This window comes from Syngnathus scovelli, chromosome 11, assembly GCF_024217435.2.
Source record: "Syngnathus scovelli strain Florida chromosome 11, RoL_Ssco_1.2, whole genome shotgun sequence".
Lineage (NCBI taxonomy): Eukaryota > Metazoa > Chordata > Actinopteri > Syngnathiformes > Syngnathidae > Syngnathus > Syngnathus scovelli.
The window spans coordinates 11,888,754-11,904,376 of record NC_090857.1 but is presented as its reverse complement, the minus strand read 5'-3'; the positions used below and the strand labels follow the sequence as shown (position 1 = coordinate 11,904,376).

At 42.4% G+C, this 15,623-nt stretch overlaps 1 protein-coding gene and 1 long non-coding RNA gene across 5 annotated transcripts in view; one reads left to right on the top strand and one right to left on the bottom strand.

Annotated features, from left to right (window-relative positions):
- Positions 1–3,919: 3,919 nt before the first annotated feature.
- Positions 3,920–15,461, bottom strand: rbm6 (RNA binding motif protein 6). Of its 4 annotated transcripts, none has more exons than XM_049732645.2 (23): positions 15,327–15,461; positions 14,589–14,638; positions 12,653–14,114; positions 12,428–12,517; positions 12,250–12,316; positions 11,492–11,565; positions 8,919–8,993; positions 8,532–8,823; positions 8,292–8,449; positions 8,116–8,219; positions 7,968–8,037; positions 7,844–7,895; positions 7,671–7,729; positions 7,489–7,585; positions 7,310–7,407; positions 5,655–5,957; positions 5,417–5,566; positions 5,278–5,343; positions 4,920–5,147; positions 4,767–4,841; positions 4,525–4,664; positions 4,360–4,414; positions 3,920–4,276 (listed from the first exon to the last, which is right to left on the bottom strand). In XM_049732645.2, exons 2-23 carry the CDS (start codon positions 14,633–14,635, stop codon positions 4,181–4,183), a joined length of 3,858 nt encoding a protein of 1,285 aa, XP_049588602.1. In that variant the 5' UTR covers positions 14,636–14,638; positions 15,327–15,461; the 3' UTR covers positions 3,920–4,180. The 4 variants fall into 4 exon arrangements, with proteins under 4 accessions (XP_049588602.1, XP_049588604.1, XP_049588603.1 ...); XM_049732647.2 differs by having other exon boundaries at positions 4,525–4,619; XM_049732646.2 differs by having other exon boundaries at positions 7,844–7,892.
- The window catches only part of LOC125976773 (uncharacterized), a 27,912-nt gene continuing 27,676 nt past the window's right edge, over positions 15,388–15,623 (top strand). Inside the window, exon 1 of the long non-coding RNA XR_007484503.2 lies at positions 15,388–15,484. This is a non-coding gene — a long non-coding RNA (uncharacterized lncRNA). The remainder of the gene's footprint in view (positions 15,485–15,623) is intronic.

The window sequence follows — 15,623 nt, the reverse complement described above, 5'->3', positions numbered from 1 at the left end:
TTAATTTTAAACTCTGAAATCAAATCCCCACCAATGGTGTAAAGCAGCACTGTCAAATTCCAAGGCTTTCATTGTGCTAAGAACACCACAAGGATGCAAGTGAAGACTAATGAATGGGCTGTCACAGAGTCGATGTCACAGAGCCGCCGCAGACGACGTATAAATTGCTGTGTAATTTCAGACCCCGACAAATGATATTCAAATAAAGGGTAAAGGGCCATGAGGCGTAGCACGCCATTGAGGAACCCATTAGACATACGTCAAAGATGTATAATGGTAGAGGACAAAGTACATCAGACCTCCCTCTTGGGTTTCACCAGAAGACTAAGGAAGATATGAGAAAAGCTGCAAATGTGGCATGAATGCCAGACAAAAATAAAGCCACATGGTGGGGTATTTTTTTCAGGGGTTGAGGGCATTTGTTTCTGTAACACAATCTCTACACTCCCTCAGCTACGTTTGCTTCATTGTAATGTTTCATAGAGATACGAAGGTATGTTCAGACCACAGTGAAAATAAAAAAAAAAGACCAGTACAAGAGTAAAGTCAGATTTTACGAAAAATAAGGTTGGAATTTTACTAGAAACAACATTTATAGTCATCGTTTTCAATTCCCACAAGAAGACTGTAGCACTAGGAGAATTAAGAATTAATTTGTAATTTTAGAGTAGTAAATAATGTAATATTTCAGACAATTGTCATCAGGAAAGAAATGCAAAAACTAAGAATGTAGTTTGTAATACTAAGAAATGTAAAAAATTACAGGAAAATTGGTTTAATTTTGTGTGTCACCAGGAGGTAACTGGTGTGAGCTGCCTGTTTCTCAAAATATGTATCTGTCTGTGACTTGGTTGCCATGGCAACTTGGTCCTGCAATAGAGCAGACGGGCTGAGCAAGTGAATCGTATGTACGAGAGGACTGACCAGGTTAAAAAACCAATTAGTGGGTAAAAATGGGCTGTATTTGTCTTGGTCATAATTTATGACAATAAAGTTGTGATATTATGAGAACAAAGTAATACATTTATGAGATTTTATAATCCTACGAGAAATCTTAATTTTACATGAATTGAAAAAGTAGTAAGAGGGAAAATATTTTTTCTTAATAATGAGGAATTACCTTTCTTTCTTTTTTTTCTTGAACCACTGCATCTACTTATTAAATAAATACATGCAATGTATGTATTTTTTTTCCATATTAGGCCATACAGTGAGTGCAAGAATGCAGGACACAATCATCCAACTTTTTCTTATGCTGCTGCTGCATTGTGCCTCCAGGACACAATGAATAACAATGAATAATTTCCAGACTATGTTTTTCATTTTCACCGCAGGAATTGGCTCCAAAGCGAGTGATTGTGTTACGGTACTTGCAAAGAAGAAAATAACCTGAAGCTACTTTTAACTGTTGGCTTGGGTTGTTAGGTGAATACAAAGCCTTTGTCTTGCTCACTCCAACTTGACGCTCTTGGGACCCAACATTTCCAACCAATTGTACAGAACAACCTCCGAATTGTGACTTGAGAAACAACTGCATCATACAATAAGAAAGTGAGTAAGGACAAGTTTGTTCTTACCCTGGAAATCCCTTGAACATCCTTAGAACAACTCAGATCAGATCTCAGGTCACATCCTGGTCTGTAGGCAATATGGCCATCCTTGGCACCTGACAGGAAGTTTGGTGAATTGTCCAGTGGCTGTTTTTGCTCTGTCCCCTGCAGATCTGGAGGGAGTCTAGTCTAGATAGATATTTTGTCTCCTTTGGACAGGGCAAGAAATGGTTATGTTCCTGAATGAAACTGAATTCAGGTGCTAAATTTTGAGTTTTCTGGCCAACTGATAACCAAAACCAAAATGGCTGACTTCTTGTTCAATTTCAGGTATGTTGTGTCCCTGACACTTTGTCAAGCAATTCAATAAAACATGTAGCAGACCACCTACCAAATTTCATTTACATTTTGGAAGGCAATTTATCTGGTCCAAGAAAACTGCACTGCCTTCAATAATAAACAGTGGAATGATGTATTCATCATGTTAAAGCCATTACACACATTTTCACGGGTCGTCATAACCGGGGCAACGATATGTTGACAACTTTACCGCCAACAGTATGGAAATCTCATCAAAATATTCCCAGCTATGTACGCATTTACCTAGATTGACAATATATTATCGTTTCTGCCTCATTGCTCACTCCGCCTAATATTGAATTAAATATTTAATGCGGGCCATTAATAATACACAAGGGTAAATTTGAGAGTACTCCAACTTCATGAAAAATTAGATTAGTTTGACGTCATGTCATAATAATTGTACCATAGCTTTCAACACAAAGTTTTTCTCATAACTTTATGAGATGGGCTATCTTCAATTTTGTTTGAATATGTTGAAAGAATATTATGACTTGACCTTCATATGTCCTTGGACTAAATGGCACGCGTTCAAGACAATGGACCGTTGTCAATTTGATGGGAGCTTTCCGACACTTGTCGCTCTGAAAGGATCACAGGCCTCCATTATTTGTAGGTTGCCGTGTCCTGTGCCGACAGTCAAACAAACAAAGATTGAGACGTGCTGTGTTTTTTGTATTTACATATAAATGAACTATTTATCGCTGACATCCACACGGGTTGAGCTCGACTTTGCTTTCCCTTCTCTAGACTTCAAATTGAATCAGTTGGGGGATGGTGAGAATTATTCTCCTCTTCTTTATATACTAGATTATATACTACTTTAAGCGCAATTTAATTAATTGCAAATTAATTAATTGTAGAACTTCTATGGACAACCATTCACAGCGATGTATAATTTAGTCTTCAATGAACCTAAAGTATGATTCTGGAATATGGGTATTGACATTATAACCCTAACTTTGGCTTTAAATCTAGATTTGAAGCCTCAACTTGAAAGCCTAACGCTGACTTGAGACGTCAATAATATGAAATCTTAAATCACACTTGAAACTGATTTTGGATTGAAACCCTAACATGGTCTGACTCACTAATTTCAAGCTCAAAAATTGGACTCAAATACAAATTCTGATTTGAAACCGCAAGCTTGCCTCCCTCAAGCCCCCTCCCCAATTACAACCCTGATTTAGACATCAAACTTGAAATCTACCTGGATTTTTTTTTAAGTGATCTAAATTGATTTTAAATTCATTTCTATTTATTTTTTCCTTTACTGCTGTGTATGAGGAAGGCCCCATCAGTCTGTGTGGAATAAACATGGATGAAAAAAAAAATGTCCATGTAAAAGTTGTGTCCCATAGCGCTGGCAAACCTTTGACATTCGAGGGGAGCTTAATATGCTGAGACACTGTTGAGTCTTGTCATATTTTCCTGCAGTGTACAAGCTGTGTGAGCCGCTTCATCGATTCATTGGAACTGGTTTAAAAAATGTGTGGGCTGTATACTCATCTAATGCTACTAATGTAGACAAAAAAGCATTATTGCACACTAATATAGTATTGCCCTTGTAGGAAAGTAAAAACAGAAATGTCCACAGATAGAAACTAGAGAGGGGGAGAAAATAGGCTGAGACTGAAATATTGGATCATGCTGCCACCTTGTGATGGAGAATCAAGTCTTGCAGTACAATAACTGCCATGTGTCCCTAAAGATTGTTCTCATTTAAATCCAAGAGTGTCTGTGTTGGATGATGCAAAGCAGGCCCAGAATGATTGTCTTGACATAACATAACAGCAGCACCACAACAAAAGACTGCGCCTATTTTCATATTTGTGGTCTGACCCAAACCCTATCCCGTGCAAGTACACATGCTTAGTGACATGATTTTCACTGAATTCATTTTATATTGGTATTTAGTAGAAACATTTACAAAATCATGACTACTACTGTTAGTAATCGCATGCAGCAACTGACAATCATGTGAAAACACTAAAAAAAGAGAACAAAAGTTGAGTTGTTTGTGTTTTTTTTATGTAGAAAACAGTGTATATATAATACTACATCCACAGATGAAAAACGAGGAAAGGAAATAATAAAAAAAAAAAAAAGTTGAAGCTTTAAAACAAACTTTAACCGTGAGTCTGTGGGTGATTTCATATTTACAAGTTCACGAAACATCGCCGGCACAACATCCATCCATCACTGTCTTTGTGATGTTTTGGTTCACAATGTGTGACGGACAAGGGCAAAGGATCGGCTTTCGAATAAGGTCACTCCAGTTCCTTGAAGCGCGCAAACATGGCCTTCCGCACTGCTTGTTTGTAGGTGGCGTGGTCCCAAGCTACGTGCTCTTTCTTCTGGCGTCTCTGTGGAAATGGAATCGAAATGGGTGTAAATAAAAAAGAATCAGTGTGGGACATTAAAGTAATGGATGAGGAATAACACTTACGGGAGGTGGAGGTTCTGAGCCCAAACCAGGTCTTTCACTGACTTTGTTCATCTCTCTAAGGACAAAAAAAAACCAAAAGTAAAAAAATAAATAAATAATAATTCACAGATAGTGATTAGGGAGTAGAGAATTAAAGAGCCAAGTGGAGGTGGTGTTGAGTCGTACCTAGATCCTCCAGCCCAGCTGTTATAATGCTGCTGCGGCTGTTGATGTTTTCTCCGCTTTTGTTCTGGTGACCTGACAACTTCCCTGGTGGTCAGCTGTGTAGGGAATGTTTGGGAGACATTCACACCCTTAACTGGTTTCTAACCAATCAAAGGGCACATATTGAAAAACACCATTCACAGTCACATGTATCCACTGAGGGAACATCCAAACTTTACGAGACCGTGCTACATTTCACTCACTTCTTTTTCTTGGTTCTCAAGTGCCTCCAGCTCTTTCTTAGACCTCTTGATCTTCAAGTGGATCTCCATGTTTTGCTGAAAGTACAGACAACCGTCAAAAAGAAAGGACGTGCACCATGTTAGCATTAGCAGTGCTAGCAGGCAATACTGTACTTTATGCAGATCGGACAGCTGCTGGTGGCGGACGAGTGCGTCCTTGTTGGGGAACTGTCTCCTGCACAGTAAGCAGGCCATCTTCTTCCAGTCCGTCAGCTTGTCCTCTCGTACGTTGGGCGGAGCTTTGCTGATCTGACGTGCTACCTCCTCCTTGTCCTCCTCCACCTCCTCGTCGCTTCCGGCAGCGTAGTCTGACGCCAGCATCCCCAGAGAGCCCATAAGTCGCTGACAACACAAAACCACATGCTGAGTTGTGGGAAGAACATTCGGAATAAATGGTTTACCCGCGCTACATTGCATTTGATTATGGAATGTATCTCTCCTGATGAGCAGGGGTTCAGTTTAACATCTTTACCTTTGATTTTTCCTCTTTTTTAACTGGAGCAAGAGGCTTCTTGAAGAGATCCTCACTGCCTGAATTCTGTGGGCGCACAACTACGTGAATGACTTGCAAATAACGAGACTTAAAGTTCGGCGAAAGGCGTTCTCCTCACCTTCCTCTCGAACACTGCAAACCCCGCATCAGCCGTCTTGGATTGCTTCCTATCATCGTCCATGCCGCTTCTCAGCAAAGGTGACGGGGAACGCACGCATTCCTTTTGCCGGTTCTGGATCTTGGCCCAACGCTCCATATCCTTCATGATCTGAACAATAAGCATTCATTCAGTCACCCATTCTCCTATACATAGACATATTTTGGGGGTGGGGGGGGGCATTCATTTTGTAAACAACCTTGACAGCAGCAAGGCTTCTTGGTCTGTCGTCCCTTCTTGGCGAGTCGTCATCATCTTTCCTCTCAGGAGACAGACTTCCCTGGTTGTCAGCAGAAACAGGCGGTTTGGTGGAGGCCACTGGGGGCGCTGAGGGTTTCTTCATATCCAGAGGAGCGTCAGCTGCCGGGTTAGAGAGAATGGCTTGGTCTTCGGCCGTCATGACCACAGGTTGGTGCCCCTGGTTGCCTCCGGGCACCGGAACGTATGCCTTTGTTGTCGTGTCCCAGTACAAATACTCTTGGTTCTGTGCGTTGTAGAAGTACTGTGAACAAAGATGTTAGGGTATGAGATTTGATTGATACCTGGATTTGTATCAGTACAGATCCCTGGAGGTCTCCAAAAATACAACACCTATAATACTTCAGTAGTATCTACTGCAGGGGTCACCAACCTTTCTTAAACCGAGAGCTACTTCCTGGGTACTGATTGAGGCAAAGGGCTACCAGTTTGACACAGACTTCTGAAATAGCCAATTTGCTCAATTTGGCTTTCACTGTGTTATTATTGTCATTTCCAGTTCACATGTAAGTGTGATTTTAACAAGAATAGCAAAAATACAGTCAAACCTTGGTTTTTGACCACAAGCCGTTCCAGAAGGCGGTTCGAGAAGCGAATCGGTCGAGAAGCGAATCGGTCGAATTCCGAATCTATTTTTCCCATTACAAATGATGGATTTTTTTTTTTAGCCGTTTCAAGAGAAAAACACCCTACCTTTTTTAAGCATTTTTTCATTTGCGCATATTTGTCCGATCGTGCAACTCCAGCGCACCGCCAACGCGCAACCGTAACGTGTCGCCCACCGTGCAACTGCCCCGCGCTGGTCGCATTATTGTGACAGAGCGGTCGCTATAATTTAGAAAATATTTTTAAAGTCCTGATGTACTTTAAAAATTTTAAGTGGACGTCAGTGCACAGGGAGCTTAATTTGGTCCGATGGCGCAACCGCAGCGCATCGCCGAACGTGCAACCATAGCGCGCCGCCGACCGCGCAACTGCACCGCGCTGGTTGCATTATTGTGACAGAGCCGTCGCTAAAATTTAGAAAATATTTTTAAAGTCCTGATGTACTTTCCAAAATTTAAGTGGACCTCAGTGCGCAGGGAGCTTAATTTGGTCCAATCGCGCAACCGCCGGGCGCTTACTGTCGCATTGCTTTAAGATCGTCTTTGTGTTTTAGGATGGCTTTACTGCTCCCGCTTGCTTTCTTTGGAGGCATGATTAGGGGTTAATACAATCCTCAAAGTAACGAAAATACAATAACAACGGAGTCAGTCGGCATCCGGGCCGCGCAGTCAGGTTTTCTCGGGTCCTCCCGGCTCATCTCGCGAGGTTCGACCTCTGAATTTTGTTCGACAACCGAAGCAAAAAAATCTCAAATTTTTTGTTAGAATTCCGATTTGTTCGAGAACTAGGACGTTCGAAAACGAAGGTTTGACTGTAAAATAAATAGATGCAGCTCACTGACAAGTGCCGCTATTTGAGCCAATTTTAGAACAGTCCTGCGGGCGACTCATGCGGTCCTCACGGGCGACTTGGTGCCCGCGGGCAACGTGTTGGTGACCCCTGATCTACTGTATGCTGACGGATTTGTATCATGGTGTCTTGCAAACTCACTCTTGAGGCAGGGTCATAGTACAGGGTTGTCTCAGGGTCATAGTAGAAGCCCGATGTGGCGTCGTACAAGTAACTGGACGTATCTTGCGTCTCTGCATCTGAGAGGATCATGAAGAAAATACTTTGTAACTGATGAACATGCATGCAAACAGCCACTGGTATAAAGCTGATGTTCTTACCAAACGACTCATTGGCAGTGGCTACAGTATCATCAGGCACATGTGCTCCGGTCAACTGGTAGGACGGATCCACGGCTTGACTGGCGTAGTCAACTCCCTATGAGATGAGATGTTACAAGAAGTCTCATGGATGGTACTTTTTTTTTTTTTTAAATTTTGACCAAAGCATCCAATCCACCCACCTGGATAATGTTGGCATCTACTGACAGAGGCGGATTACTGCTACCAGTCGGCAAACCGGCTAGGGACAAAACGGCACTATTTTAAGTGCATTTACGCTCAAGGCTACCGAGAATCACCTTTACATGGGTAAAAAGACGAATGTGTGAGTAACTGTATGCGTAAGATGTCTCACCTTGCATTCCAGGAGGGGGCTGCACAAAAGGTTGCGGGTAGAACTGCTGCTGCTGAAACACCAGAGGAAACATCAACTGACAGGTCCCATTATTTCCGTCGGCATAAATAGGAGCGCAACTGACCTCCACTGTACTGCCTGCCGGCTGATAGCCTGGAGTCAAGCTGTTTGGTTTGTCAAGCTCTCTTCGGAAACTACACCGGACGAGAAATGAAGTCCATTTTCCATAAGAAATAGTGTGACAAAGAACAAAATCTGACCCGACGACTTACTTCTGGTGCTTTAGGGGTTTGGCAACTTCTGCATACACTCTGACTCCATCAATATAAAGGGGATTGGGTTTGTTGAGGAGTAGGTCCACCAAGCGCGTCACTTCCTACAAAACAAAATACTCCCTACACAAATTGTAGAGCCAACATGGCAAGATAAGCAATGCACGGCTAGGCACCTCGTGGGAATCCATGTCAACAAAGCAGAAGCACTTTGCTCCAGGGGTCTTGGCCTTGATCAGACGAACATTTCTCTCATCCAGATAAGCAAACGGATCCAAAGCTTTGAGAATGGCATCTACTGTTGTGGTGGGCTTTATATTTTTTATGATCATGGCTGTTCAGGGAAGCAAGGAGAATGCAGTTATTATATGAGTAATGGTGAATAACAGACGATTCTAACACTTTACGGTACATACTTTTACTGTCCTTAAAGATTGCTTTGGACTGAAGGGAATTGTGGTGAAGGGTGTTTTGGTTGCCCCAAGACTCTGCTTGCGTCTCACTTTCCTGCTGCTGAAACTGCTGGTCAACCTGCTGCTGCCAGGCCTCTGGGGTCAGGTCAGAGTTGCGCTGCCACTGGGTGGAAGGCAGGGGCTTCGTGGGGCCTTTAGACGCCGACCCATTTTGGCCGGACTCAAATTCTTCTGATGGCTGATCGGGTCTGGACAACTGTGACTCCATGGGTGGAGTCAAGGTGCGATGGGATTCCTTGTTTTAAAAAAAATAAAATAATAATAATACATCATTTATAAGATCGACAGTAAGGCCTGGTCGTTTTAAATGACACAATTGACAGGACTTACATTAACACTTCTTTGACTGTCATCTGGATGAGAGTAGCTAAGGGAAACTGTTCTAGTGCCAACCTTGAGGGAACCCTGCAACAAGAGCACACACACGCAATCAAAACGAACCCTCAAAAGGATGCCTAAAGTAAGACCAGTGACACCCAAAATGCACTGTGGCGGGGGCACTTGGGGTGCTACACTGGTCCAAGAACTGGTACCATCCTTCAAACGAAAATAAGCCCCACTGGAGAACACTACAGTATTGTGGTAGCTACAAGCGAAGGCTGCATGTATCGATTGTTGTTGTATTAAATAAATCCCATTAAACTGTTTATCAAATGAGCCATCTCGGATATGCCAGACAATTGAATCAACCAACACAGCCTCAAGCTTTCCTTTTCATATTGCACATTTTGTCAGTCTAAAAGTACAAAAATCAGACTCACAGAGAACATAAATTGTCACAAACAGAACCTTGTTTTGCCTATTCAGCAAGGCCACTAATTCCTCCAACTGCCAACTGAGGATTCAGGCCACGGAATACTAAAAATGTCATTCCCAAATCCTTGCTGAAGTCTCAGTCTCATACTTTCATATAAAAACAACTTTGTCTTTCTCAGGACTCGAAAATCTTGAGTCAGTCTACAAAATGTATGCATAATAAGCCACACTACATAGTACTAGTACAGGCTATTCCCTCAAGTTGCATCTCGAATGAAAATGACACCACAAACTAAGCTTTTGTGTATGTGTGTGCTGAACACGGCAAAAAAAAAAAAAAGTTGGGGAAAAACAGCAGCACCAAACAATCAGGAAAATCAATCAATCCATTCACTTGGATCCCCACTTGCTTTAGATAGGAGGGCAAGTCCCAGCCAGCGCATTCCATGTGTCACCAATTGACTTAAAATAAGCTAAGACAAACTCCAGTTTTACCATTTCCATCAAATCCTGCATAAAATAAAGAAATAGTTATACAAAAGAAAATTAGAAACTAAACACAAAAAAAACAGGAGTCCCCAGCCACTTCAGGGAATGTTTTCAAATTTGACCGGATTTTGTGTTTGTGTGAATACATATTTAAAAACAAATCATCTATGTACACCATCAATTCCTAATGCTAATGGTTTGTATGGTAATGCCTCCAAAGATGCTGAGAAAATTCAATCTGAAGCACAGTTGCAACACCAATTTAGGAGAATTCCCATGGGAGCCATGGACACAAGAAACCAAAGTGCTATTTTTAGGGCAATTTTCGAAGAAGTTCATCACCAAGTCTTCAGGCCTTGCCATGAAAGATCTATTCTGAAACACCCAAAAACATCATGAACCCAGCTTGTGGTTCGGGTAATACTTCACCATTCCCAAGGCAAGACTACTTTCTACATAGCTTCTATTAAAATATAACCAATCCCCACAGACAAGAACCTAACTGCAAGGACAAAAAAAGAAGTACGCTTCTTTCTTGCTTAAATGATGGACAAGGGTCAACAGAGTGAGGACAACAACAAAGTCACTACGGACTGAGTGACTTGATCAGACGAACGTTTCTCTCATCCAGATAAGCAAACGGTTCCAAAGCTACGATGGCAGTAATCGACCTAACATCAATTAATCGATGTTATCAATATTTTTTTTCAACTGTCAACTGTAAGCTTTCACCTCCAAACAAACAAGCTCACTAGGGTGACTGCAAGAGGTAAGAGCTTGCCATGTTTTGTCGATGACAAATTTTACATTATCAACCACCGGTTGTCTCTACAGTATATTGTCTGTCTTTGGTGATTTCGCTCACCGCTAGCATTAGCACTTGTGCTCTTGTTATATCTGAATGATGCCCCTGTGTTTTGCAAGTGACCGGTTTAATTTATTTTGTAAAATAGCTCCACACACTTGAGAAACCGCTGCCGGTTTGCAGTGCCCAACGACCACTTGTTCATTTCGGATACGTGTCCGGGTTGCTCTTGCAAACGCACGTGAATGGCATTACAATTTCCATTTCGCAATGACAAAGTGTACATATCAAATGATCTGATACGTTAAGTTTACTTCATTCTGAATGTTCGACATGTCTAAAGTTTTGTGGCAACAGATTTTTGTTAGCAGTTCCCTCAATGACATGAAGAGCTCAATACTACATCTGGCGCTAGTAGTGATAACTTGTGCTTTGTGAAAATAGGGTTGCCATTCTTCAGTCATCATTAAAAATAGCTAAGACCATTCTTGGCACGTCCCACTGGGATGAGGCCCCGGGGAAAACCCAAGACACGCTGGAGGGACTTAGGATCTTGGGATTCTCCCTGAAGAGCCAGACAAAGTGGTATTAGAGAGGGAAATCTGCCCTTCCCTGCTAAAGGCAGGGTAAGCAGAAAATGGTTGGATGGATTTAAAATTCTCTAGCTATTTAAAACTTTGTCTAGCATTTGTTGAAGACAAACAGTAACAGATTCCTCAATTTCTGACGAGCTAGGAAAGTAAAGCCCACCCCCTGCCCAATTCTCTTTGTCCACAATCTACGAATTGCCCTCTCGACCCCTCGTAATCCTGTCGGGAGAGGCGGCCTTGGTCGAGTGACGAGGATAGGCCACCTTGTTGGACTCCATGAAGCGGACTGCATCCTCGAGGTTTAAAAACTCCACATAGGCCGTATCAGAGCTGTAACCTGGGGACAGCATTTGAAATACAAATGGGTTTTTGTTAGTCAGTTCCAGTCACCACAGTCAGCCCGCTATAACATAAGAAGATAGCAGTGCGTTAACACATCGAAATGAATGAACATTTCTCTGCGAGGGAGTTTTAGTTAGCCACCAAAATACTGTACCTTCTCGGGAACACTGCATGTTTATGTCTCCTGATAACTGACAATCTTTGGCAGGGAAAGCTTCGATTAAAGCCTTCAAACGTTTAAAAGGGATATTTCGACAGCAGTCGCCACTTGTGTGGTGTTTGGGTTCATTTCCTTTTGTTCAGTCAAAACAAAGAAAATATCCCTAAACAGTTCCGAGTATGCGCACAAAAAACATTTACTCTAATCTAAGGTCTGACAAAACTACATAAACGTCTTTGAAGGACACACAAACACACACATGAATCACTCCGACTGAATGTTCTCCAATTGCTGCCCAACATCCCCAGAGATGGCAAAATTGGCTTTACAGACCACCGCCCTCCCCGCCCCGCCCCGCTTTGTAATGGATCGAGGATCACACAGGCCAAAGACAACAAAAGCAACCATGAAGATCAAATAAGGAAGCGTGCAGCGGTGCGAGCGTCGAAAGAGTGTAAAAATCGAGGGACACGTAAGCGATCGATTGCCCCAAAACAGTTCCACAAGTTCAGTCTTTACCTGGGATGTTTTTAATCTTCATCCCTGGTTGTGGCACCCCACCTGGCACTGTAATGGCACCTAGAATCTACAAACAGAAAAATAAAGCAAAATACTCTAAGCACCTCAACACACAAATATTCCAATATGGTAAAAAAAGAAAAATTAAGATTAAAAACAGATGAGTGTGTTTGATTACCTGCTCCATCGTCGCAGTCTTTGGAATGCCAGTTATGGATACTGTTGTGGAAACTTTGCCTTCCACTGACGAGCTTCTGTAATCTTGATCCTTTTATAGAGGTGTCCAATAAAATCCGTTATGATCAAAATACAAGCATGAGAACTGATCTAGCACTCTGACAGCTATATTGAACTGATAGTTGATGAGTCGTCTATTCATTTTAATAACTAAAAACAGACTTGCCTTAGAACCTGATGCAGTGAATTGCGGATGCTCATCTGGTTTGGTTTCCTCAATCAGTGGTGTCCCCTGCAGATCCTCCTGCTTGTACTCAAACATCTTTGCAGGAGCTGTCCGGTAATCAATGTCTCTGTAGTCTTGGTCCCTGCTTTGAAAATGCTCCATTTCTGCCATCTTACCCAGAGTCTGTCCTTCACTGTGTGTGATACCGTCAAGTCCTGTAAAACTATTATTTGGCTCCATAGTCTGACGAGTTGACTGGTTCTTATGGAAATTTTCACCAATTGTTGAGTTACCCTGACTCTGTTCCGTGCCTCTTTTTGCGAGCCAGCGATTACTTTCAATTCCTCTTCCCGGAGCGACAGAGGGTGGAGTTCTTTCTTGTGTAGAGTTTCGACCAAACGGAGGGCGATCCATTTCAACAAAGTGATCGGCACGAGGGAAGCAAACATCTTTGCCTGGAAAATTAATAGGCGGTCTATCCTTGTCTACAAATGCTGGTGGACCTCCACTGGTGGCATCCCTCCTAAAACCTGCTGGGTGGGTGGGCTGAGAACCACCTTTCATACCTTCATCTGAAAGAGGAGGTTTATCCTTTTGTCGGCTCTTCCATTCCTCTGCAAGAGTCATCTCTTCACCGCTCCTATAGTCCATGAGGGGGCTACCACTCGATTCTGGACCCTTATTAATTCTGGGCTGGTCTTCGGGATGCTTGAAGTCGGATCTTTGTGGCCCGCTAGCATTGGCAGGTGGGCCAGCGCTCGGCCTGTCCATTGGAGGGCCATCATTTCCAAATCTTAAAGGAGAGCGATCCCTGTCTCGAAATTCAGGCGGTGGACAAGGGCGATCTCTGAAGTCCATATCCGCCTCAAATCCACCTCTTGAATTCAAAGGCGGTCCTCCTCTTCTATCTATGTCCCCCATCCTCCGTTCATTGGGAGGCATGTCCATGTTAAAACGACTGTCATCATCAATACCCATTGGAGGCCGCATTCCCCGAAAATCACTATTGTTCTCTGTTCTGTCGACGGGAAACCCTCTTCTCCCATCCGTGTTGGGATTATTGAAGCGAGGCACATCACGAAACATGTCCCTGTCCCTCATGTCCATACATCTGTTGTTTGGCCCCCATGTTGGAGGATCTCTGCCTCCTCTATCAAATCCTGAGATACCCTGTGAATTCATCATATTGTCTCTGGGGTTTCCGTCAAACTGCCCTCGGAAATTTAAATTTGGACCAGGGCCAGATCTGAAATGATCTCTGTCCAGACCTCTGCCACGCATACCGCGTGGATCCATGTCATGTCCCCACATTGGTGGACCTTCCAATCTTCTCATGTCCATTGGTGGTGGTAGATCCAAAGAACCCATTGGGCCCATGGGTCTCATATTCATCCCATCTCTACCCCAAAAATTAGGCATCGGATGATCTCTTCTCCCAAACATTTCTTCACGGTGATTACCTCTGCAATGAGGTTGATCATAATTAATTAGTTAACAGCAAAAAAAAAAAAGTTGTAAAAACGTTTTCTGCTTAGTGCATCTTAAAAAAACCTAATTCATAAGTTTGATACTAATATACTGCTTAAAAACAGCCTTTTAAGTAATTTATAGTAAAGCGCCCTCTGTTTACTTATTTATTTTTACCCCTACAAGAGAAGAAGAATTGAGAATCATTAGGAACCGGAATTGGATTGAAGAACTGGAAGCGTGACCTACATCTTCCAAATTCCAACAATGCCCAACTCTATTACTTGTTGCATTTCATAACCACAAAATGTCAAACGTTATAAGCCAAGGACCTCCTCTATATTTGTAATGTTTGCTTTGGAGTCATATTAATCTATATCATACAGAGCAGTGAGGCAACATGGTCAAAATTACAAAAGCAAAACTGAGACACTGGCTTTTTAAATATAGCAAAGAGCAGTTTACTTACCTAAACGGAGGTCTTCCCCTTGGTCCTTGCCCTGGTCCATTCCACATTTTCTATAAAGGGTTTACAGATAATCTTCATTGTGTTCCAAATCCTCACTACAACATTTAATTAAAAAAAATTCTAAAGACAAGTATTGAGCGTCCCCAAATACTTGCATTTGCTCTAAATAAATTAAAATGAACTAAAACGTAATGTTGCTAATAAAGGAGTAACGTATGTAATTTTAACATGTTGCAGAACAGCCACATAATGTTTAAATCGCATATGCTATTTATACACAAAACTTAAGTGCTTGGGCATGTGGACACACAACAAGTCGACGTTCGTATAAATATGAGTGCCACGCTCCAGTAAGGCTTAAGTTGTATTTATTTGGGGGTGTCTGCTCGTGTCAATCATTGCCTGCGTGCTTTGCTAGCAACGAGCCTAAAATAGAAAGGCCCGCTAACGGTTGATTGGGCAATCAAAGCGTGGACAAACGGACTTAAACGCCACAATTTCAGACGTGATCGATATTCGCGTGGCGTACAACTACAGTATGACTATTTATTGTTCATTCACGTGACGTTTGTGTGAACGTATACGTCGCGAAGCGACCAGCGTTAGCATTAGCTTGGCAGCTATTCCCGTTGAAACGCTTAGTCCTTTGAGCTACAATGCTCACATTTGGAAATGGAAAAGACGAACTAAGATATTTCTGCGTAACTCGACTAATTGTTATTATGTTTATTCACTCACCTCAGCCGCTCTCACGGGTCGTCGTCAATGAACTCCTCGTAGGGTTAACGGCGATAAGGTACCAAGAGCTGCGACAACCTGCAGGGAGTCACGTGACTGACAAACGCAGCGGGAGACTTCCGGTAGTCGTGTGAGTTCTTGGGTTACGTCATTGGGAGGTATCTATCTATCTATCTATCTATCTATCTATCTATCTATCTATCTATCTATCTATCTATCTATCTATCTATCTATCTATCTGTCTGTCTGTCTGTCTGTCTGTCTGTCTGTCTGTCTGTCTGTCTGTCTGTACGTCTG